The sequence below is a fragment of the Neoarius graeffei genome, chromosome 20 (assembly GCF_027579695.1).
Source record: "Neoarius graeffei isolate fNeoGra1 chromosome 20, fNeoGra1.pri, whole genome shotgun sequence".
NCBI lineage: Eukaryota > Metazoa > Chordata > Actinopteri > Siluriformes > Ariidae > Neoarius > Neoarius graeffei.
The window spans coordinates 33,084,306-33,110,842 of record NC_083588.1 but is presented as its reverse complement, the minus strand read 5'-3'; the positions used below and the strand labels follow the sequence as shown (position 1 = coordinate 33,110,842).

The 26,537-nt window shown below is 39.3% G+C and overlaps 2 protein-coding genes across 4 annotated transcripts in view; one reads left to right on the top strand and one right to left on the bottom strand.

Moving 5' to 3' along the window:
* Positions 1–13,300, top strand: part of nfixb (nuclear factor I/Xb) — a 172,758-nt gene extending 159,458 nt beyond the window's left edge. For 2 of the 3 annotated variants that reach the window (XM_060901522.1, XM_060901523.1), the window contains exons 8-11: positions 263–391; positions 2,260–2,435; positions 5,721–5,812; positions 7,576–13,300. In XM_060901522.1, the coding sequence (XP_060757505.1) occupies positions 263–391; positions 2,260–2,435; positions 5,721–5,792 (377 nt within the window). In that variant the 3' untranslated portion in view covers positions 5,793–5,812; positions 7,576–13,300. The remainder of the gene's footprint in view (positions 1–262; positions 392–2,259; positions 2,436–5,720; positions 5,813–7,575) is intronic. The other variant, XM_060901524.1, reaches the window with a different exon arrangement.
* Positions 13,301–15,223: 1,923 nt separating this feature from the next.
* Positions 15,224–24,125, bottom strand: nme4 (NME/NM23 nucleoside diphosphate kinase 4). Its single transcript, XM_060901525.1, has 5 exons — positions 23,843–24,125; positions 21,766–21,896; positions 18,970–19,071; positions 15,569–15,681; positions 15,224–15,380 (listed from the first exon to the last, which is right to left on the bottom strand). Exons 1-5 carry the CDS (start codon positions 23,970–23,972, stop codon positions 15,260–15,262), a joined length of 597 nt encoding a protein of 198 aa, XP_060757508.1. The 5' UTR covers positions 23,973–24,125; the 3' UTR covers positions 15,224–15,259.
* Positions 24,126–26,537: the final 2,412 nt, after the last annotated feature.

The following is a 26,537-nucleotide window of genomic DNA, read 5'->3' as shown; positions in this document are numbered from 1 at the left end:
TAGTGAGACAGACAGACATACAGACAGATCAAACTAAATGGAGTCTAATGGGATCTGCCACCATGGCCTCCACCAAGCTATTTTTCTTGTTGCCAGTCCTCCCTCTCCCATCCTTTTTTCTTCCCCCCACTGCTGCTACAAATGAGGTGATTTTTTTCTCCTCCTAAAGCATACAGATCAAGTCAAGGTCTGAACGCAGAGCCTGTTTCATTAAAACCTCCTATCTCTCTTCTGCCATTCTGTTGATCCCGTTTTTTGCCAGGACTCTCGTCGCCTGGTTCTCTTAAGAAGCCGGGGAAATTCGATTTCAGCGCTCTGTCTGGCCAGACGAGGTCTGCCCGCATGCCGTTCACCCACCACCCACTGCCCATGCTGGCAGGAGTGAGACCAGGTGAGAACTCAGAGCCCCTAAACACCCACCCATCCCCAACACCACCCACCTCCACCCTTCCACTTCCCCCAGTCTCCCCTCTCAAAGGCCTCACATACAGTGCTGGGCACCTTTGGTTTGGCCAAAGAGGTGAGGCTGTGTTTTGCCCTGTTGGGTTGCGGTTGGGTTTGGAGATTTGTGTGTGGGATCTCTCCTACCTTGCCCACTATTGGGTTCCTCCCTTACCTTCTTCTTGAGCTTTTTTTTTTGTAATGGCTGGTCTGTCTGTCTGTCAGTCTGTTTGTGGTGGGACACTTTTCACTCTCAGTGGTGGACTTTGTTTCTGTCTGGTCTGGGGGTGCAGCACTTGGCTTTCCTCATTCAGATCCATGCTCTGAGCTTCTCATACAATTGGCTCACAATTTTAATGCATTATTGTAAGCTACATGTCAACTTTAAATATCAACTGATGTGATAGGATCTATTTTGTAATCAGAAATTGTGTTATTATTGCTGATTTATTTTAGGTGGTGGTGGGTTTGTTTGTTTTTTGTTTTTTTTAAACTAACCAAAAACTCAATACGGCATTCCCTTTATAATGTTCTTGAAAACACCTGCTAATTATATGATTAAACATTTCATCCAGTATTAACCATATATATATATATATATATATATATATATATATATATATATATATATATATATATACAATGAAACTACAACTTTCCATAGAAAATGACAAGAGCTGTATTTATTTAAGAAGTCCTGGATTATTTTAAAAGACTGAATACTGCTTATTCCTTTACATTCATAATACTGGAGAATATCCTACTACTGCGAAATGGGAACATTTTTGTGACTTATTTATGGACTTTAAAGAATATTTGACCCTTTTCTGTCTCTCTCTGAGTCTCGGCAAATTTTACAGAATAAAAGCAACATGCATTTGCATGCACTTTTCCTACATCATACTCAGTCTTAATCTTAGCAAGTGGTATTACAGACACAGCAATTTTACAATCAAAACCTGTAATCTTCTGTGTAACTGTGGCAGTCTTTATGAATCATCTCTCTGCCTGTGTTTGTCTTGTTTCATTTTGTTTCTCATGTTATATGGCCAGATCTGGTACAGGCCTTATGCTTCGTTCCTTCTTTGTATGGTGGCCATGCGTTGTTTTTGTGTACCCCGACTGTGTTTGGGGCTGCCGTTGCCCTGTGGCCCAGGCTCTGGAGTATGTGGCACTCTCACCAGTGCGCTTGGCCTCTGCCCAGTCCCTAATGGGATTAAAGGAGGGAGAAAGAAAGATGGTGAGACAGGGGGAGAGGGGCAGGCGATTGTGGGGGATGAGTGAAGCAGGGCATTGGCTGCGCTCGTCTGGGGGAACCAGGCGCTTGGCAGGCTTACTCGGGCAGCTGGAGGGACTGTTGGGATGGGCACAGGGAGGCTGGCACGCCATGAGATGAGGGCGAGAGTTCATCCCAGTCATAGCAATCAAGATGAAGGGAGACCCACCATTATAGTAAAGAAAGGAATACCATGGTTTAATTTCCACTCCCCTGAAAGAGTGTTTTCCAAGCTATGTTGCTCCTTAACATGGAAAAATGCTACAAGATTACAAATTATAAATAGTCTCTGAAGGTGTAGAAATTTCAGTGTCAGCCACTGTAAAACTACTGAACTTTCAGCTGTTAGATGAACCATCGTTACCTATGATTCTGAAATTGGTGTATGCAAGTCTGTGTGTCAATTTGTATCACATGTCACTCATGCATTTGTGGAATCAGAGGGCTTTCCACATTTATTATTTCAATTATTAAATAAGTTCCTATTTACCTAACACTAATTCTCTATCTCTGTCTCTGTCTTTCTGTGTGTCGATCGTCAGGGAGCCCCCGTGCCTCAGCCTCATCTCTGCACTTTCCCTCTCCCTCCATCATCCAGCAGTCAAGCCCTTACTTCACTCACCCCACCATCCGCTACCACCACCACCCAGGGCAGGACCCACTCAAAGAGTTTGTGCAGTTTGTGTGTGCTGATGGACCGGGCCAAGCTGGAGGTCAGGTAAGAAAGCAACCGCATGCAAATGAGTTTGTCAAATATATAGATAATATGACATAGTGGGTAGTTTTTTTTTATTACAGATCAATTTGCATTGAATCTAAAAGTTGAAATAATAATTGAAACTGACACGCCAGTTTCCTGTTTCCCCCTGTGGTTTAACTCACAGTTAGATTAATAATTAAATGAAGCTTGAAAGTAAAATAATGCTGTAATGATTAATTTTACTGGACAGGGGGTGCTGTTAGTGGGACCAAAAAGTGTATATATATATATATATATATATATATATATATATATATATATATATATATATATATAAGCCAGTTTAATGTATTAACACCTAGTGAAATTTACAAACTCAATGAAAATTACTAACTTGAGTTATTGAAAAGACCTGTTTTCCTGGTTTTAGATGGATCCTGATTTACATGGTTAAATAAATGTGGTCTGTTATTGAGTAATTCATTTTTTGGCCCTTTTTTTTCCTTTTGTCAGAATAGTGGGGGAAAAAAACATTTATTTTTTTTTTAATGAGCCTACTAGTTCTCGATGTTGATCACCACCAGTATGTTTTCTTCCTATTAAACACACCAGTTTGTCTTAGAAATTGAAATAGAAATCAGTTTGCATTGCACTTCCTTATTTTACCCCTTTTTAAAACGTAATCTTCATACTTCGTACATAACTGTTTATGCTTTATGAATGCTTTATAAAAGACAAGCCCAGTCTTTTAATAACACTGCGAGAGCTTGTGGACGATCTTTTCTTCTCATGGGTTTTTGTCTGGTGTTCAAACTAAGATTAAAAGGCAAGCCTTTAAGCCTCACTATCTTCTTGTGTGCCATGTGCTCTTATCAATGCTTTGTACATTTCTTTCTTAGTTTTTTCAATAAATCCTCATCTGCACCTCAGTCAGCAGCAGACTCCATATAATTCATTCCAACATTTATTCCTCCTTCTGTTCTGCTTTTTCCATTTGCTTTGATGTTGTGTAGTTAGTATTTTCTCTCTTGCCTGTTTGAGTTGATTTCATTATTATGGATCTCATCCTCCTTGTGCCCCTGTGTTTTGTGTTGAAAAGCCCTCCATCTCGGTCGCTCCTTCACTGCTCCAGTGTCCGTGCCTGTGGTGAATCTATGATTTAGACACACAGACATACACAAACATAAAAGCCTCCATACTCAAAGTCGATGCACATTCACCATCCTTTTGGTTGTTTCCCCCTTTTCAACACCTCACCACCTTCAGCCACGCCTATCCCACATCTTTGTTTGGAAAGAACCAGCGTTTTCTTGCCGTTTGGTCTTTGGTCTTGTCGTCTTATGGGGTGTCGGATAGCATCCACACTCCTCACCCTGTGTGTGTTGTCTGCAGCCGAACGGGAGCGGCCAGAGCAAAATGCCCGGCTCCTTCTTGCTGCCTCCGCCACCCCCTGTGGCGCGTCCAGTGCCCCTCCCCATGCCCGACTCTAAACCCAGCAGCATGCCCCTTGATGGCGGACTCACCTCACCCACATCTCCGTGTAAGTGATCCCCTCCCCGCCATTCTCAATAAACCCAAGGACCAAATTTGGACCGTCCAGTCTGTGACCCCAAAATAACCCATAAAAAAGCCCAAAGATCGCCCGACATACCATCTCTCTGTTTATTTCAACCCTTACTGTGGCCAAGTGTATTTTAAATTAACGTTTCATACTCTCACCTTCACAGTAATATTGGATGACTATAGCTAGAAGCTCATCCCACTCCCTGAAGTCTTGATAACAAAGTCATTGTACAATATGACTTCACATTAGTTCTCAATGCTCGAATTAGTTCAGCCCAACAAAGGTCAAAACACTCAGTTCTGTCTTTGGATAACTTTTTCTTCTAAGTTTCATTTTTCCAGTGCAACTCCATTATAGCTGCATTTGGCAGTCTGGGTTTTATCTGGCCCAGGCAGCTAATTACAACAGTGTTATCCTGTTTACTTTTTGTGGTGAACAGACACAAATGCAATCAATGAAGGGTACAAATTTAGGGCAGTTAATGTGGACTCAAATCACCTTCTTCATTTGCCTTTACACTCCCATATCAATCACACAGATTGGTGAAATAATTGAACCCATCTATTGCACTTTTGACTTTTACGTTAACTTGCTTTGAGTTCCATTTGATTGAGTTTTAGCCACAGATTAGTTTGCTGCTTTGGGATTGTGGAGATGTGATCGGAAAACTCCAGTGCTGATCCAAGGTCAGTGGTGAAATACTGCATAGCTGTATTCTTTTGAACTAGTCCAAGAAGAAAAGCTGATCTTTGATCAGTACAGCGTGGCTGTTCTAAAGGAGGCGTATGGGGCATGGTGGTATTGGCATCTTCAACTTGATAACCCACCACAGAGGGGGCACTGGACGGAGCACTTTTGTCTTTTTTATGTTTTGTTTTTGTGTTTCTTACTTTTGTTCATAACTTCTGTTCTAGTTTTATTGTTGTCAGTGTCCTGAAGTCTGTCATCTGTTTACATCTAACTAACCCTTAACAACGCTTTCAATTATGGATTCACAAACCTGTAGCTACATACATAAAGTCCTGGTAATATCCTTAAAGGTGCATCTCACTGGATCTTTTGTGTAAACATTGTCCACCTCGCAAGGTGAATCTGATGTCATTATTAACTCTATTTTATTTTGGAATTTTTTTACTAACATATGGTAAATGGACAGAGACTCCAACTCTGTGTCTTTTGTCACTAGTTGAACACATCATTTTAGGAAGTACAGTGGGATATACCTTTAAATAACCCAGACCAAGTATGGGTTCAGTGAGGCATGTATTCATGTTTCATCTCTATTGAAAATGACCTTTAAAGTGTACGAACTGAATTACAATTTAGCAATAGCTTGGTTGCAGAGTTACACACATTTTGCAACTAAATAAAGAAAATACATGTATCTAATATATTAATGGCTATTAGATAAGATTAGAAATGAGCTAGCAAACTGATGAATATTTGCCTCATTCAGACATCTGGTGATTTCTCCATTAATGAACCATTTTGTGCTATGGAGTCCATCAATTTCAAACTGCCCTAAATTTGATCCTGACCTTCACTTGTCTACTGAGATTTTCTTGGAATCTACATGTGTAAAGATATTATTTGATACATGCAGAATGATTCATGTAGAAATGAGAGAGCTGTAGGAAAAGAAACAAATCCAACCTAGAAATTCCCCAAAAAAATGTACATTGTGATCATCTGTTGAAGGAAAAATCAATAATTACTGCTTTGTTTCTCTCTTCCTCTAGCATACTCCACGCCAGGCTCCACAACTCCCAACAGGTTTGTCAGCATCGGATCACGGGACAACAACTTTCTAAATATCCCCCAGCAGACACAAGTTAGTACAAAAACAAGTAATATTTCTCTTTTTTAATAATGTTTCTGTAGAAAAGAAACTCATTTTGCAGACATATCTGTATAGCAGGGTCCTGATGTACTAGTACTAATTATGTAGATTCCAGAGACAAGAACACTGACAGTCTCATCTCTGTAGTCTCTGTGCATCAGTGTGGTCTCTCCATTGCTTCAGTTGCTTTTTGTTTCTCTCACTTTCTCTCCCACATACAATAAGCAGTGCGGTATGTTTATCTGGCCCATCTGGAGCAGTTCTCAGTGGGAGAGAAGCAGTGGAGGTTGATTTGAGCGTTACGAGTGGGCAGCCTCCTCCATAAGCCGCTGCACTTTACTCATTACTGTGTAAACCACACCCGCCTCGGGCCGGCTCCACAACACATGGCAACCATCTGAAGCTCTGCAGCTCCATCTCTCCAATGCTCTCACTCACGCCGTCTCTCCCCCTTTCACTTTTCACTCCACCCCATTAACCCCTTTTTTGGCTGATACAGTCCTCTGGGTACGTCTTTCATGCACTGGCTGCTTTTTCAGCTGACTCTGACTGGGGCTTTGACCAGCCTCCATTTTGTTCCCTTTGGGTTCTGATAACTTTAACAAAAAAAAGATAACCCCCCCAAAAAACCCACATTAAATAAGCACAATTGCTGCTTGACACAGTAGAATAGTAGAAAAAAAAAGTCAGTAAAATTCCTGCACAAAGACCCAGTGTAAAAAGGCTTCCTGGAGTAACTTAACTCCAAGAGCTGAAAATTGGGTTCGAGGAGCTCCCTTGTGGCCAAAGAAGAGGCCTGCATTCACCCCATCCCACTAAAGAATGTGAAAGAGGAGAGAGGGTGAGAGTTTCAGCATAACCCCGCAAACTGAGAAGCCATGTCCTGACTGTCTGGTTACCCGCAGCAACCAGACATGATGTCATAGCCAGTTGAACTTGAACTTGAGAGGTGGCAAGTGGAGGGGGTCAAAGTCAAAAGAGGGGGCTAAGAAAGAGGGTGCTAACTCCTGCCAAGGATTACACAGAGCGCGAGAGAGGGAGGAGCAGAGCACACAGGGGAAGAGTCGAGGCAATACCCAGAGCTGGGGGAGGAGGAAGGAGTGTTTGTGATGGGATGGCCTTTGTATGTTTGGCTGTTTGGGGAGACTCAAGCAAAACACAAGCCGCTCCCCTGGAGGCAAAGTGCTTCCAAGATTTGACTTAGAGAATGTTCTCAAGCCACTTCAGTTCGCTTTTATATGCTGGCTTGGAGAAACCAAATCTCACACTGCTGCTCATAGCCAGTCAGCTCTCATGCATAACACAAACAGCCTACAAGTGTGATATAGAATTTGAATTCTGAGTTTCTTTATGCTTTGTTTTTCATCTTGACTTTTTCCTGCAAAGTGCACCATGGCAATTTCATTAATCAGAGTTTGTATATTGATTCCTAAGAGTCACATTATGTGTCTGCTCCAGCAGGTAGTTAAATGGTTATGGGATAGAGGTAAACCACAGTGATAATGCTGTTGAGGGGGAGAAGTTCAGAGCTCTTCACACTCCTAAAGGAGGACAGGGACAGGGTGGGGAGAGACAGTCCAACTTGCTTTACAAGACAAGTGGGACATCTGGTGGACAAACTCAAAAGTTCAGCACAGAATATTAGCAAGGCCGCTATTTTGAGCACAGTGGTGTTTTTTGTTTGTTTGTTTGTTTGTTTGCTTGTTTTTTCATAAGTGTCTTCTAAAACCTGTTTTCTCTTTTTGTTTCAACAGTCTTGGTTCCTCTGACAAAACCTGCCTGCCCACAAGCAATTAAAATCCTGTCACTACAATCTGGAATCTTGAATCAGGAAACAAAAAAAATCTCATCTAAAATTGCCCTCTGACCCTGTTGGCCCAATAGAACAACAAAGGAAACCAGCAAATCTTCTTATCGTTTGGAATCTTCTGATCCTGTCGACTTACGGCAATGACCCCCCTCCCCCTTTTTTAATAAGAGGATCACGTGACATTTTGATGGAGGACATGGAGTCTCTCAAAAACCACAGGAATGACAACAGAAAAAGCAGAAACACAAAAGAACAACCCGAAGAGGAAAAAATAAGAATCTGTTACTTATATTGTGCAATGGCTGGGGACATCAACAATGGTGAGGTTTTAATAATAATAATAATAATAATTAAAAAACGCAAGCATAGTTTTAGAAACTTTTGGGACATCAAATAATCGAGATGTTAAGTATCCTGACATCTAGCATGGAGTTGAAGCTAAAGCCAGTTAATTATCCCTTCAGACACCATTTATAGTTCAGTGTAGAAATTGATCTTGATGTGCTCTTTCCTTTGACAGCCAGCTTAACAACAATTACTAATCAAAGACACAGTCAAGCAAAATAAAATCTAAAGTATTGCACTAGAAAAAGGAAAGTACGGAAAATAAAACACTACTCTCATGTTCGCTATTGAAAATAGGATAGAGAAAAAAATGTTTGCACACAATCTTTTGAGGTAAACGTGAAAGTGGACATCACACACTAAAGTTAATGTTGGATGTAAGTCAGCAGTCATACAGGACAGTCTCTCATTTTAGGCTGATGTAGGAAAATGCTATAATCTAGACAAAAACTACCTATGGAGTCTGTCCCAATCAAAAAGAATCAAATTCAGGCCTTATACTCGCCCTTAGTGCCAATTGAACGCCGACTGTAATCCCTTTGGGTAATGCCAACCCTATAACACACACACACACACACGCTCTTAAATTCACTGCCATGTCTCTGAGCTGCTGCATAGAAATTGTCACATTTTAAAAAGGGGGGTTAGTTATTATATTTCTTTCCTGCTTTACATTCCAAATCAGAAACCATTGCAATGCCTTACCGCCTCTAGAGACATTCTAGGTCATCAATTTATATTCAAGTTTATTGGTGTGTTGAAGGTTTGGCAAAAGAAAAGCATTTATCCTATCATCAGGAGTTCAAATCTGAGTTCAGTCCACCAGGAATCCAGATCAACAATCCTACAGCCATCCGTGGACGGGAAATCCAAGAGAGGAAAGTTGACCATGCTGTCTGAGTAGGAGAGATGGTGTTACTCTGTCCACTGTCAGAGTGACACTAATATGTTGAGGTTGTGTCTGTGAGCTCCTGTATGCAGATGAAAACAGTTAGCACTTTCCTCCAAGTGTGTTCAGCAACCCTGTGGCACTGCATGAGCAGCATTTCAAGATAGATATGGTGGCTTCACATGTTTTGGAGGAAGCATGTGATATGAAGCTTTCACCCACTCTGGTTGGTAGCTGTTGATTGACAATGGAAAACAAGTCTTGAATGTTAGAGTTTCATTTCTGTCCAGCATTTGTGACTGGAACCAGGGGTCACATCATCTACATTCTTTCATGAGAGAGTCTAGTACTTATCATTATTAATCTTTCATGGGGTTGACTGACATTATAAGCAGCCAATCACACCAACTCGGCCCTAACCATTTGAAAGAAAACTTTCAAAAAGAAAGAAAACTTTCAAAATGTGATGCTTTTTCTTTAAGCCAGTGACTATATCATGCCCTGAAAATCTCATTTTGACATGTTGTTCAAAAGAAACTGGTGTACATTAGCATGTATACAGAAAAGTAAAGTTGATTGCATCTTCCAAGATTCTGAAGATCGTGACTAGAGAAGTGTACAAAACATAGACACACTGTTATTGGGTGGAGCATCAGAGACTTTAAATATGTCCAACACTTGGTTCCTATTACTACCATTGTGAACAATTGTGATTTGCTAATTATATATAATTACACATTTCTCAAGAATGATGAGTTTTTCATCAAAACCACTGGAAAGACTCAGTGGACATCTACTTTAATGGCTGGTAAAGCTGCCCCATCCTCACTGTACTGTTTACGCTCCCAGACAGCTGTGTTCCAAGAACGCAAGGCCTCTCTGCGGAGCAAAAGAATGATGTAGTTGTGCTCAGAAGGAGAGGGGTATGTAATGGCCATTTAGCTCAGACATTGCTTCATCTGCTATATTCACATCCTGTTTAGTAATTCACAACATTTATTAAAGGCAGGATGCTCAGAGCATGGCCTCACACTCATACATACACAGAGATACACAACTGCACACAACACCTTCCACTGACTGATTTAAAGGGAAGCCTTGGTTACCGTAGGGCAATCCTAGTCTGCCTTTACATAATCATGTTGAAATTGTCATAAATCAGCTTGTTTTAAACATCAATTTAATTTTAGCCGCATTATTCGAATCACTGAGCTCACAAAATAACTGGACTGCCTGATTCTGTGTCTCACTGCAGGGAAGTGTGGTTGCCGAAATGCGACCATGTCATCAGCGTAGTAGAGGACTAGCATTGCTAAATGAGAATTAATGATGGCGATGGACTTTTCTTTTCTAATCAATGGAAGTGCCTCTGTATTCCCATTATGCAATTTGTTAAACATGAATTCAGGTTATTTTCTCACATATAAGCTATAGAGGAAGAAATTTTTATGTCTGAAGCAAAACAAGTGGCAAGTGACAGCTCACTAATTACAGACATCTTTATATATACAGGAGATATCCATATATATATTTATATAAACATTTTTTTGTTTGCGTAATAAGCTCAGTGGCAGTCTAGTTATTTTCTGAAGTATGGCAGCATTACGATTAACGAATGAGTTATTTTTCACTAGTACCAGTCTCGAATCCCGATTATACACACAGCATAGGAAAAGCCCGACAAGCAAAGTCCCTGGAAAATTAAAAAACAAAAAATAAATAGAAAACGTATTTCTATAGTAAACATTATCAGTAGTGTTGAGGAGAAAGATGTGGCTTTTGAGTTCTTTTGTGTTTGGATGGGAGGTATTTGTAATTGAAAAATAATGTATGTTGATTGAGCCATGTGCAATGCCTTGGGTAGAGAAATGTGTTCGTCTGTTAGATTGTTAGAAGGTGTGATAGAAGAGGGGGAAAAATACCCTTCTGTTATTGTTTCAAGTCCAAAAGGTCCGGGACTCTAAACTACAGGGCAGAGAGAAAAAAAGTCTTTGTAAGTTTTGGGAGTTTTTTAATCTTTCTTTCTTTTTTTTAATAGCCTTTTTTCCTTTTTTAATGTTTATTTGTAATGATTTGTTCTCAAAACTTGGGAGGGCTGAAGAAACAGTTTTGCAACACATCAAAAAATATATATATCACTAAATGAAACTGGTGCTTTTTATGGAATACAGTACATTCAAACTCTATTATACATAAATTAAAAAAACAAGTAAGTGTTATCATAACACAAAAAAATTTTTTAGGAAAAACATGCATATTCTATTTCTTGTTTAGAATTTAGTAAAGGGGGAGGGGTTCATTTTAGTCAAAAAGGCATTTTTCTCCCAACGGAGGGTTTAGTCACAGAGGGTGGATAAAATCCAAAGCGTTGACAAATACACACAAAATCCTGAGAAGGAAAATCTAAAAAAGGAATTATTGTTTACAATGTAAAGTTGAGACAGATAAAATTGCACTATGTATTTGGCAGCCATAATTACAGACATAGCTAACCATGAAAATACATAGTCAATTCTGTTCCAGACATTATCCTATGAGAAGCTAGTGCATTGTTGGCTTTTGTACACGGAGACTTAAAAAAAAAAAACCAGATCCAAACTGAATGACAAGATCTTCCCTTTTTTTTTTTGGGAGATGCTTCTAATCAACTCAGTTGCCCTTGAAAATTGTCAGTACATCAGAAACGAGTCCTTTTCATTGGTAGCTGTTGATTATTATTAGACTCCCATCCTATGATACATACCCGTGTAAGCTGATCTGAACTTTATTTTAATAAACAGAGTTGAAAATGTTACAAAGTGAACCCCACCCCCTTTCCTAAATCAACACCCCCTCCCAGTCCCAATGTAAATTACTCTAAACTCTAAATATTTGTTTTGTGATGTAGTGTTAGAGCATCTTCAAGGTTGTCCCTAAAAAAGTGCCTTTGTTCACAAACTCCATCTTGTAATCCTCAGTGCCCGTCTCAGAAAACCCCCCTTTCAACCCGCTTCTATATTCTCTCCTTCTTCAAGCTCTTCAAAGCAGTATATATAGTACTAAAGGAAATCGGTGTGACTTAGTTCCTCTTTTTATTGTTGATGCTAAAATTGAAAAAAAAAAAGACAAAAAAAGTCCTTCCTGTCTTGCTTTTCCTTCCTCTGTACTCCTTTCCTTGTCTTCTGCCTCTCTTGGACACTGGAATAGTCTGTAGTCGCATAACCATCTTCTTTCCCACCCTTCCCCATTTTCATTGAATGGAGGGGTTTTTAAAAGAAAAAAAAGCAAAACTTTTTGTCTGAGCAGAATGCAGTTAGCTTACATGTTATTCTTGTCTGTATGCTTCACATTGTATACCATACCGATCTCTTCAGCTTCTCCATTGAACAGTTAATGTAAGTGAACAAGTTACACCAGTGGGCTCTGGCGGGATGTCAATCAAAGGGTGTATGAAGGGGAAAAGGTTCCAACATGGAGCAGTTAATCATATTTTAGTGAAGGAAGAATCTGGTTGATGTAGGAAGTCCTCTTAAAAGGTGGTGGAAGAAATTTAGGCTGCTGGGTCACAATAGGTTTGTGACTTGTTTTAAATATTTATTTGTATTTTTTACCAAAATTTATTTTTTATCTTTTTTTGTCAATATTGCATATTTAGGTGGCATCAATGCCACATTGAGAATTTTTTATAGATGATGCACCTTTGCAGCGGTTATACGAGACCAGCTATCTAAACACTTGGAAGAAAAATTGCCTGAAAGCACCTTATTACGGAATGGATTCAGCAATGGATGAGAGATGGATTCCGAATTTAAAAGAAAGAAAGATTAAACCAAAATTCCAGTTTAATCTGCAATTATGAACCAAGCCCCTCAGACCAAACTGACAAGCTGCATGCCATCAAACCTGAAGTGTAGTGATAATTAAGATGCCTTGAAAATCATTAATGCACCAGCAAAAAAAAATCTCAGACCTACAAATCACAGCCTGATCTTTGTCCCACATAAATATGCAAACTTAAGTTTATGAAGCCAGCAACAGTATCAGCCATGATTACAAGAGATGAGATCATAAGAGAAAAATAAAAGCCATAATGTTGTGGACAGAACTCTCCCAGGGCCTTGTCCCTTCCTGGCGCTGACCATCCGTCTTTTTTAAACTTTATTTTTCTATTTCTTTTTGGGGTTGTGTTTTTTTTGTTTTTTGTTTTGGTAGACTGTGTAGGGTGTTGGGATGAGTGCTAAGCTTAGAGTAGATTGATTTCCCAGCAGCCTTTGCCCTGGCCCAGAGCTTCTTCACTAACCCTAAAAAGCTATTGCCCTCTTTATAGACATGCCCTCCAGAGCTCATGGTGAAATGCATGTGTTAATTACAATTTCTTTTCCATAATAAGAAAAACAGTTTGAAAAGAGCAGAACCTTTAACTGATTGAATAAAAGGATGTTCTTGACTGTAAAAATGACTGATTCTTTTTGATTTGGTGTACTTTTTCCTTTGGAATGAAATGGTTGTTACATCTTCAAACAAGACTTCTAAGATTTTGTTATTCAATATTTCCAGCTTTGGTTTAACTGAAGCTACAATGCTAGCTGACTTTAAATTGATTTATTCGTTTTAAGTGTAGTAACTCATTTTCACTAATCATTTTATCCTGGACAGCGTCACTGTGGATCCTGAACCTATCCTGGAAGCAATGAGTATAAGGCAGGAATACACCCTGGATGCAACACACACACTCATTTACACTTAGGGCCAGTTTAGAGTAGTCAGTGCACCTAGCAACATGTTTTCTTCAGATGTATGAAGACACTGTCCAGTAATGTTGTAAGTGATTTCTGCATGACATTTACTGGTGCAAATTATACATTTCTGTCACTTGTTAGATATTAAAGTCATTCTGTAGCTCTAGTTCCAATCTCAAGACACACTGCTTTTTGCATCTTCATTTATTCATCTTCAGTTAACTGCTTTATCCTAGTCAGGGTCATGGTGAATCCTGAGTCTATTATAGAAACACTGGGAGCACAGAGGGAGAATTCACCAGGGATAGGTCTCCAGTCTGTCACAGGGTGCAATACACATGCATTCATAATTACATTACATTACAGGCATTTAGCAGATGCTCTTATCCAGAGAGATGTACAACGAGCCTGGGGAGCAGCTGGGGGTTAGGTTCCTTGCTCAAGGGCACTTCAGCCATTCCTGCAGGTCCAGGGAAATCAAATCAGCAACCTTTTGGTCCCAAAGCTGCTTCTCTGACCATTAAGCTATGGCTTCCCCTACACTCACTCACACATGGGGCAGTTGAGTATAGCCAGTCTGCCTACCTGCATGTTTTTGGACAGTGGGGGGGAAACTGAGAACCCAGAAGAAACCTACATGAACATGTGAAACTCTGCACCTATCAGAGAGTAACCTAAGCTCAGGATCAAAACAGGGACCCTGGAGCTGTGAGGTGGCACTGCAAGCCACTGCACCTCCACATCACCCAGAAAACAAACACTGCGTGAATAATTAACTTTTCTTTAAACAATAGAAGAAATGTTTGTTCTAACAAAAATTCTCATGGGCGGTACTTTTTAAATGATAGTAGTATTTTCTCCCCAAAAAATATATGTGCCAAAAGTATTGACACTCCTAAAGAATGGTTTAAATAAATGCAAACAAATGATAGTTCTTGAATAGCTTATATTGCCCTGTGTTTTGCAGTGTCTCTGTATACTCAAACTCAAAATATCATATTGCTGTATTACTTTTTGGTAATTTTCATAATGGGGGTCAATAATTCTGACAGGAATTGCATATGTACAGCAAAGCCAGAAACACATTTAGCCATTACTTTACTGCCAGCTCATTTTAAACACAGTCCACTGTGTAATGGTGACTAACTTCCAACAAGCTTTACAATTTTGTTTGTTTTATTTCAGATTTGAGATTTTCGTGTGATGGATAATTGAACCAAATATAATAATATAGAGAGAATTAAATATTTATTACAAAGTAATATTATTACAGTATTATTACAGTAACTATAAACAAGTACACTTGTTTATTAAGATCACTTGTGCAGTGTTGTTCCTGTGCAAAATTTACAGGTTCATTAAGAAATATCAGATGTTTTGGCTTCAAACTTTAAACATTATAAAACTTATAATACTGTGAATTTGAAATGGATTCTATTTTTTATATTTATTTATTTTGTTCATTTAGCAAATTATTCAGGAAATTTTGGTCATATATTTATTGACTAGTTTGCCAAATGCAAACAAAAATCTATTTCAATGCTGCAATGTGATCAAAATATACATTGCAGCAGTTATAGTGGAATATCTTGTAAAGAGAATTTTCTTTAAAAATATTGAGATATAACTGACTAACTTTCTCTCTCTCACGCACGCGCGCACACACACACACACACTCATGGATGGTAGATGTTGCTATGATCACAACACACCCAGTCAATCAGCTCAGAGCGCTGAAACCAAAGTGAGATCTCTTTTTGTGCCACTTCAAGCGAGTCAGAGGCATGCACAACGTTCCTGAAACATTGACACAAAACAGAAGGAACCCATCATCAGGCACCTGTGCACTAAACACAAACCCAAATTAAGTTCTAAGTAAAATGCACCTACATCTTAATTTGAAGGAAAAAAAAAACAAATCTTGCAAATGTTTACTCTCAGCTATCAATGAGACTTGGTGCATGTGAGTGAGTGTGTGTATCTACCTGCTAACATGAATGCTAAAGTCTCCTCTCAGAGTTCCAGGTGCAGCTTCTGCTGGGTTTGTATCTCCCACTAGCATGCGTACTGACTTTATTACATTGTGGCCCTCCCACACCTATAAAAGATGGTCATGAAGTCAATAGAATGTTTACCTTAATACCAATAAACTTTTTGGATTCTTTATTTAATTTGAAGCCCATTTAAACTTGCTCTGTGTAAGAAAGGGCATGTTAGAATGAAGCACTGAAATCATGTTAGTAATATTGCCAAAACATAGTTGAAGCTAGCTTTCCTTCTGTATTACCTTAAAAGCCACAAGCCCAAAATATACAGTATACACTGAATAAGCTAGTATACCGAGAAACTATACTCTATGACTTGACAATCAGCATGAAACATAAACATGATTTACAGCCAAATAGAGACAAGCCTCTGTTCTGATTGGTTAGATGTTGGAACTCCATTTCAATTGTTTTTCTCACACTTTACACTAGGGTTCACTTAACAGACATTATTTAAAACATTAGTTATGTACAGAACTTCAGCACTAATATACCATTAACAAAATAACTTAATTGATATTATTAAATAATAAAACAGCTACACCAAATAATCAACATCTGCATTAACCATCCATCCATCCATCCATCCATCCATTATCTATATCACTTATCCATCAGGGTTGCAGTGGAAGCTGGAGCCAATCCCAGCTGACTCTGGCTGAGAGGCAGGGTACACCTTGGGCAGGTCACCAATCTATCCCAGGGCTAACACAGAGATGAACAGCCATTCACACTCACATTCGTACATATGGTGAATTTAGAGTAGCCAGTTGACTTGATCTGCATGTCTCTGGACTGTGGGAGGAAACTGAAGCACCCAGAGGAAACCGACACAAGTATGAGGAGAACATGCAAACTCCACACAGAAAGGCCCCATTCAAACCCAGAACCTGCTTGTTGTGAGTTGATAGTACTAACCACTGCTTCACTGTGCTGCCCTTGGACCAACGTATTGACTTTAACTTGTTTGTGATTGTTAACTGGTAAAATTGAAAAGTGAGGGTTTTGCAAATATTGCAAAAAAAATACTGCATTGCAAATATTTCAGACTTTAGCAAGTTATCAACATTTAGGAACATGCTGTAATTAATTTGTGCTAATTTATGTGGACTTATTTTTAGTCATTGGTTTAGTATATCTACAGGAGCAGGCGCAGCTCAGTAACATTTAAACCAATATCAATTACTACATGTTAACATTACAGAGGGCAGCACGGTGGCGCAGTGGTTACCTCATAGCAAGCAGGTTCTGGGTTCGAGCCCGGTGGCCAACTGGGGCCTTTCTGTGTGGAGTTTGCATGTTCTCCTCATGCCTGCATGGATTTTCTCTGAGTGATCTAGTTTCCTCCCACAGTCCAGAGACATGCAGATCAGGTCAACTCTCATTTAATTAAAAAAAATAAATAAATAAATAAATAAATAAATATATATTTATTTATTTATTTATTTATTTATTTATTTATTTGATTCATCACATAGTTCACAACATGGGAAGAATACAGGCCCAACTGATTTTCAACCCCCTTTGGCATAGAGTTTTACATTGGATGCCCTTCCTGATGCAACACTCCCCAGTCTTTCCAGGATTGAGACCACCATTGCTTGTGCAAACCAGTGCATGTCTTTAAACCATGGAGGAAACCCATGCAGACACAGGGAGAACATGCAAGCTCCACACAGAAAGGCCCCCATCAGCCATGGGGCTTGAACCCGAAACCTTGCTGTGAGGTGACAGTGCTAAACTTTGCACCATCATGCCACCCCACGATTTCCTCCGGGTACTTCAGTTTCCCCCACAGTCCAAAGGCATGCAGTTAGGTTAATTGGCTACTCTAAATTGCCCCTAGGTGTGAATGTGTGTGTGAATGCTTGCTTGCCTGGGGAAGCTGCGAAGGGCATAGACGTCGCCAGACCCATTTTAGGGTAGCTCCAGCCACCCTATCTTATGACAAAGCCACCCTATATTTTTTGCCTTTTTTTAAATTATTTATATTTTTATTTTTTTTCCCCAAAAAAACAAAGGCAGTAAAGCACTGAACATGAGCCATCAAGAACGCAAGTTAATCCGAACAACAGTTTCTGCTTGCTTATTTATTGTTTAATGCAATATTATTAATATCGTTATGATTCCTCCTCATTGGCTCTGTGTCAAGCGTCACGTCGAGTGGTAGGCTAGTAGGACTTAAAAAACTACGCGGGCACTCTGCAGCAGGCGCGGTGCGGGCTTCCATTGAGTTGGGTTTGTTAGCTGGTGAAGTTGCTTCAGCAAGCAATTAAATGATGAAAGCAATTTTAAAATAGAATAGAAATGGTGGGAAGTGTGTCCCCAAGGTGTGATGCTCTTGAAATAATGAATTGATTGACAGCCTTAGTAGGTGCTCTGAAAAATGTTCGGCGCGCGCTACGCGCGCACAATACCTTTTCTCCTCTGGGTGCTAAGCTACCCCTGTCTCTCAAACCTAGTGACGTCCCTGGCGAAGGGCCTAGCAAGCCAGCAGTAGATGAAGTGTGCTTTCGATAGATACAGACAGACCAATTGGCCTACAGGGTGTTGATGATAGATTATTATAGAACATTATAGATTGTTTAGTAACATTAGCTAATGCAGTAAATAAAGTTAGTTAAGGAAACTTTAAATATAAACCATTATCCTCTTTTTCATTACAAAAACTGGGGCAGCTGCATTTTTCCCCGTGAGCAAATATTTTAATGCAGCTGTCAGAATTTTATTAAAACTTGTACCTTGATAACACACACCCAACGATGGTACAATGTACACAATTTACACCACCATGTTGATTTTCATCACAGTTAATGCTTCTGGGTAATATTCATGTTTTTATAGCGTTAGACCAGAACATACATTTAGTTGCTGACTATGGAGAAAATTCCACTCCAGACTGAAAAGCAGGGGATTTATATAATTCTTTTAATATGTGTGTATACATTTTCTGGGAGGTATTGCTGTCCATATAAAGTAATGCCCTTTGTAGTTTCTTACTGGTATTTTCTTTCCAACTGTATTAAACCTTTAATCGTCAACTCTTTCAGAATTATTTTTCAACCATGATAAAAGTGTTACGACGACTAAAATACTTGCAGCACACAACAGGACTTAGGAGTTTCTTAGGCTTATTTCTGTGATTTCTGTGATATATCTTCAGACATCAAAAAGAAGCCATTCATTTATAATCTTAATGTGAATCTGCATGTCATATGGTGAAACTGTGGAAGTTAATTAAATGAGCATCAAGAAGGAATATCTTGTTATCTCAAGGGAAAAAATGTTCTGTCTGGAGTTGCTTTGTTGCCAAGTTTTTAGTGTCAGTTCTAGATCCTCACCATTGCCACCACAGGGCCCGAGGTCATATATTGCAGTACACTGGGGTAGAATGGTTTCTTACGAAGAGACACGTAATGATGGGCCAGTAATTCTTCAGATACCTAAAACACACATGTAATAATAATTCATTAATAAATGTATTTCTATCACACTCAATGTTATACAAAGAAACTGTTTTCATATGAAACCTGAGGACACAGTCTGTTCTTCTTTACCATTAGCCAGAGGTGGGTAGACTAGCAAAAACCTCAAGTATTCAAGAAATTTATCTCACATTCAAGCTTAATTTTTCAACCAAATCCACTAAAGTATATCTCCTTCACAAAAATTACAAATAAATTAAAGCCAAACAAAGGAAGAAATGTGATCCAAAGGAAAGGAATCCAAAGATTAAACTTCAACTAAAATAGCAAAGTTGGGGCTAGCTTTACAAACTGTGCTAGCATTCTTCCAGCTACAAATGACATGAAGCAGCTTTACAGAAACCTGTAATCTGTATGTAGATTTACATACATCCCTAGTGAGCCAGCCAGAGATGATAATGGCAAAGTAAAACTTGAATGACAAAAAGAGATAAAACCAGGTTTTGACCAAAAGTAGGATTTTCTGCCCTTAACATACATTTATATCTCTACTTAAAAAAACACAAATATGTTACACCAAAATGATGCAGAAATGTTTGTGAATTCAGCAGGTTTGATTTCAGCACTAATGCAAGAATGGACAGTGATAAGTCAACTCAAGAATGATGAAGTGGCTTGTGTTTATGAAATGCCATGACAGACAGTTACCTCAAGCAATACGAGTAGAGAGATTGATGTGGATGATGCTTATGATCAAAGTAAATACTTGTTTTCTATTGTAGATTTATAATCTTTGATAGTGTCATTAATGTTTTTTAAATAAAAGCATTTTTGTCTTTACAAACGTGCTACAGTTAGGGTTAAAAGAATCCCAAATTAAAAGAAAATGCATTTTTACACTTTTTTTTTTCAAAAAGTTATCTAAATCAAAGTAAATGTGCTTAAAGGGCTGATGACACAAACATGACTCTATGCAATTTCTTAAATAAACTATATAACATGGCAAACATGTTAGACTTCTGTTATAATTACGTGAAAAGAAGCTGTTGTTACGCGAATACCCAACTTTTAATTGCACAGCGCAAGAAAACTGGGTCCGTGGCTCGCGGCCATGTTGTGACGTCAGCGGAAGAACACGCTGCGGTTCACTGGCTGTTCTACTCAATGGAAATGGCGCATGAAAACGCCGGTGAACTTTCTAATGCTAGCTCTTCAACAACCAAATACTGGTACTTTAAGCAGTGATCATGATGGCATGATTTTATCTGATTTTAAATAAATGAGATTGATAATAATGTGAATGTTCACAACTAGTACATACAAACTCTGCAGCTTCTGATTCAGCAGCTGCGTCATACTCCGCAAAAACATCAGCAAGAACCTACAATATAAATGGAAATGCAATACACTAAGCTCAAATGACTTTTGGAAAGTATAATTTCTAAATTTTTTCTACATATTCTTGAAGTCGGTCATCGGGGTACTTGCTACCGTTCCCTAACAACGCATGGCAAAGGGTAAAGTGTAGTGTTGCTACGAGTACTTGCTAAAGCCTCTGGTGGAAGATCCTCGATGTGCTGATAAGACATACAGTTCTATATAACACACAAGTGTCACGATAATCACAAAACAGATGCAAATTGTTAAAATACCTAATTTTTAAGCAATCATGTATTGATCTCTTCCGAATAGAATCTATGATAGCCTACCCTCTTTACCCTTTGCCTCTCATTGCTAGGCTGCAGTTACATGAAAGCCGCAAACTTTCACAAGCAAATACATGACTGATATCACGCCGACTTTATGATTACATTTATGATTATCATGAATGTGTACTCTATGAACGCTCTGGAGCGAGTCACTTCCAAGATGGCCGCGCAGACCGCAGTGTTACTATTTTTAGCATCATGTCGGAGCACTCTATAGCGCTACGTACCTTTATCTTATGTCGTTTCTCAACACATGTTCTGACAGGAGGACTGTCTTTGGAGGAGTCGGCTTGTCCCAGGCGACTGCTGGATCCAGCATAGCTACTAGTAGACCCCCTCCGGAATACTGTAGGCACTGCTGATGGTAGTAACACACGTTTGTGCTGAACTGAACACCCAAGAGATTCTTTTAAGCTGGGAAAGGTGTCAAAACAATCCAAATCGAAGTGTTCAGAGCACAGGACGGATGTTGGTGAGGGCTCCCACTTGTCACGAGTGCGCCTGACTTGCCTCACCCACTTCGCATGCAGCTCGGGATCTCTGGGAAACTTGAATAAACTTACCCCATCCTTGTGGGTTTTGGAGCAAAAGCCGGCAACACAACGCGAAGGCATAATAACTATATATATAATGTATAATAATGTATAATAAAAATACTAATAATGATAAACTGAACACCTGCTGCATCAACAACAAACTGGTAAGTTAGGAGGAAGGTTCTTTCGCTGACGTCATATAGCTCCTCCTCCTCTTTCGTCTCCTGGGTGCTGCAGCCCCATCAAATTTGCCCAAATAGCCGCGTTTTTTTATCATAACTTGTAAAATAGGCGCCTTCGTGAATTAATATATGGATCATCGGGAATTACTTTTTATGTTATAAAACATCGCCAAAGATGTCAAAAACGTGTCATCAGCACTTTAACTGCCCACATCTGCGAACACTTTCTGTAATGCAGAACCACCATGTGTGTACATATCAAACACAACAAAAGCAAACACTCACCTGCACCATCTTCAGACCTACCAAGCGGAACCCTCGCTGCTCAAAGCGTTTAATGATCTGACCAACCAGACGCCTCTGAACACCATCCGGCTTGATGGCAACCAACGTGCGCTCCTTTACTCCAGGAATGTCTGTATTAAGGTTCACATGTATATTGCATGCAAAAGGATGGCGTTCAGTATACTGCATAATATCAGGTGCTTATGTAATCAGCTATAAATCCTGGTTACTGAATTAACACATGTAGAAGGAATGAGTCATGCAAATGATAATATAAATTATAATAATAATGTAGCTTTGGATGAGCTGTCAGTATATTCATATCTACAAGCTTGAACTAATTTTCATCTCCTTATAAACTTTATTCCACATTAAACCTGATTTTCTGATGTTCATCTTGGATTTAAGTTCATTTCTCACAGGCCATTGTACAGTACAAACTCCTTTGAAAGGAGAGCACGTGAAAACACATGCACAACATTAACCATGGTTTCACTAATCATTTTATCTAGAAACCATGCCGGGGTACTGCCAAAGAACAGGACATGTCTCTGAGCCACAGAATACTAAAAGACTGAACACTATGGAAGCCCATTTCTGCCACTTGAAAAAAAAAGTTGTTACATAGTATGTCATAATAATAAGAAAATATCTCATATGACTTTGTGTCTCATAATTATATGTCATATGTATTACTTGTCAAAATAATGACTTAGTATATCATAATAATGAGAACATTTTCTCAAAATTATAATTTAATCTCATTATTATTGGCTAGTAAGTCATTATTATGTCATAATTATGAGGTAGTAAGTCACAATTTAAATACCAAGTCATAATTATGAGATAGTAAGTCATAATGCAATAGTAAGTCATAATTATGAGATAAGTCGTAATTGAAATACTAAGTCACAATTGAGACAGTAAGTCACAATGTGATAGCAAGTCATAATTATGAGATAGAAAGTAATTATGGGATAGTAAGTCATTAAAATAGTAACTCACAATTATGGGATAGCAAGCCATAATTAGGAGAAACCTGATATTTCACTATTATGAGATAGCTAGTTATAATTATGGGATAGAAAGACATACTTATGAGAAAACTTATCATTATGGTGACGGAAACAAACAAAGATCTGACCAGAATGAGCCTGCTGGTTGTGAAACACGTGTGTCTTAGCCTGTTTGCTAACAGCGAGTGTCCACATGCTATCAAAACTTTGTGTTTCACATCGTGTCCAACACTGAAGTAAAGAACATGAGAGTTTCATACATGCCAGGTATGTTTTCACTAAATAACACATTAACGCATAATGTCATATTACTAACAATTAGCATACAGTGAAATATCAATAACATGGGGGTTAAAACTATCTCTGAATTCTGGATTGCAGTCAAAATTCTGATCAACACGTCTGTAAATATAATGCAGTATATTTTAAAAAATAACTTTCAAAAGCTTTTTCCACATATTTGATATGTTTCACGTGGTTCCACATCCTCACATGAACTCATAGCTATGTGGTGTTCACATGTAGCCTATTTCTCTACAGCACATTAAACATGCTCAATATAACCCATTAACATCATTTTTTATTTTATATTTCGACTCGAGTTCTTATTCTTTAAGTGTTGTGACTCCACTTGGACATTATACAGTATAACGTTTCACTCTTCTCTCACAGTTTGACTGCCTTGTGTTGAAGTAACTTGGGTGGGAGCCAGAAACAATTTCTATCTATTCTAAACACTGAGTAAAAATTAAAAAAATTCTGAAGCGCTTGAACGCACCCTAAACTGTGACTGTGCCGTGAAATAAAGCACGCTGAGGTAATAAATTAAACAAACAAACAAACAAACAAACAAACAAATATTTAAAAAATAGGGTAACGTTACCACAGATTCATCTAAAACTAAACTAAACTAAAGGATTATAATCCAAATATAGACTCAAGTTCATTAATAAGTCTAATATAGCTTCCTGTAGACACATTACTGAATAATCTCAGTTAAACACAATTCCGTTTGTGGGAAAGTTTGAGGCGCGCGCACGCACGCACACACACACACACACCTGAAACACCGCTGCTGGTCCGCGCGTGCGTCTGTAGCTGAGCCCTCAGGGCGCCTGTGTGCTGAGGGATGATCAGTTTCCCGCTGTTCATGAGAAAACTCTTCAACACACACCGTGTGACACCCACCATCTTTACACAAAAATATCACACCAAGGCTTCTAGATGTCTAAACTCTATAGACAATCGAGGAAACGCGCCACTATACCACTCGGACAGCTCTGAGGTTTTCTTCTGTCAGACCAGCTGTGATTCCCCCCACCACACACACACACGGTCATTCACCTGACGGGTCACACACTCGTGTCAGAGAATAAGATCATGACTGACTGGTTTAATGTCATTATACAGGGTGTGTCAAAAAATTGATATTCTTTGAGATGTAAATATCCCAGAAACTACATAGTCGAGGCAAATGAAACTGAACAGGCTTAATGTTGAGCAATATAAGATTTATTCCTCAAAATTTGAATGAGAAATTTAAAATCGGGCGGCACGGTGGTGTAGTGGTTAGTGCTGTCGCCTCACAGCAAGAAGGTCCGGGTTCGAGCCCAGCGGCCGGTGAGGGCCTTTCTGTGCGGAGTTTGCATATTCTCCCCGTGTCCGTGGGTTTCCTCCGGGTGCTCCGGTTTCCCCCACAGTCCAAAGACATGCAGGTTAGGTTAACTGGTGACTCTAAATTGACCGTAGGTGTGAATGGTTGTCTGTGTCTATGTGTCAGCCCTGTGATGACCTGGCGACTTGTCCAGGGTGTACCCCGCCTTTTGCCTGTAGTCAGCTGGGATAGGCTCCAGCTTGCCTGCGACCCTGTAGAACAGGATAAAGCGGCTAGAGATAATGAGATGAGATGAGATGAGATGAGAAATTCAAAGGTATGTGGATTCCATGAACGATTTCACAAATTTCCAATATGTGCGCCACCTGAGACACACACACACACACAGACAGCCTTCCTCTTCCTCTTCCTCATTTCTATACCTCCATCCATCCACCCATGTATCCATTATTTGTAGCCGCTTATCCTGTTCTACAGGGTCGCAGGCAAGCTGGAGCCTATCCCAGCTGACTATGGGCGAGAGGTGAGGTACACCCTGGACAAGTCGCCAGGTCATCGCAGGGCTGACACATACAGACAAACAACCATTCACACTCACATTCATACCTACGGTCAATTTAGAGCCACCAATTAGCCTAATCTGCATGTCTTTGCACTGTGGGGGAAACCGGAGCACCCGGAGGAAACCCACGCAGACACGGGGAGAACATGCAAACTCCACACAGAAAGGCCCTCGCCAGCTGCTGGGCTCGAACCCAGAACCTTCTTGCTGTGAGGTGACAGTGCTAACCACTACACCACCGTGCCGCCCCCATTTCTATACCTAAAAAGATAAAAACAGAAACATTAAACATAAAATGTTGACCTGTTTCCCTACATGCTGTTAAAATTTGAGGTCAGTTGAACAAGAATTGGCAAAGTTATTAGATTGTGAAATTATCTCAAATTTTTTGAAATATCTTGTATTATTAAACTAAAGTCAGAGAGCTACAGAGAGAGACTTACATGCGTGAGTAAGAAAAAGCCCCCCCCCCCCCCCCCCCCCCCCAATTTACAGGTAGTAATAGTGATAGATACACAGCCACTTTAATAGGAACTTGTTCTTGATTCTGAGATTCCTGTTTTGGCTGGCAGGAGTGGAATCCAATGTGGTCTTCTGCTGTTGCATGTTGAGATGCTTTTCTGTTCACCGTGGTTGTAAAGAGTGATTATATGAGTTACTATATCCTTCCTGGCAGCTCAAACCAATCTGGCCATTTTCCTCTGACCTCTCTTATTAACAAGGTGTTTCCACCCACAGAACTATCGCTTACTCAATATTTTTTGTTTTTCGCACCATTCTGTGTAAACTCTAGAGACTGTTGTGTGTGAAAACCCCAGGAGATCAGCAGTTTCTGAAATACTCAAACCAGTCCAGCCACAGTGAAAGTCACAGAGATCACAATGTTTCCCATTCTGATGTTTGAAGTGAACATTAACTGAAGCTCTTGATTTGTATCTGCATGATTTTATGCATTGTGTTGCTGTCAAGGCATTGGCTGATCAGATAACTGCATAAACCAGCAGGTGGATGGGTGTACCTAATAAAGTGGCTGGTGAGTGTATGTACAACCCTAATTCCAAAAAAGTTGGGACGCTATGTAAAACTTAAATACAAACAAAATGTAATGATTCGCAAATCCTTTTTGACCTACATTCAACTGAAATACAAAGACAAGATACCATATTTAAATGTTCACACTGATAAGCTTTATTGTTTTTTGTATACATTCATTATATACACATACACATATTCTGCACTTGATATCTGCGACACATTCCAAAAAAACTGGGACATGGGCAAGAAAAAATTGGGAAAGTTGTGGAATGCTCGAAGAACACCTGCTTGGAATATTCTACAGATAAAGAGGTTATTTGGTAACAGGTAATGAGTATCATCATTATGTATGATGGGGCATCCTTTAAAGGTTCAGCCATTCACAAGCAAGGATGGGGCGAGGTTCACCACTTTAAGAACAATGCATCTCATTGTATAATTGCAAAGAATTTAGGGATTTCACCATCTACAATCCACAATATCATCAAAACATTCAGAGAATCTGGAGAAATCTCTGCATGTAAGGGGTAAGGCCAAAAAACTA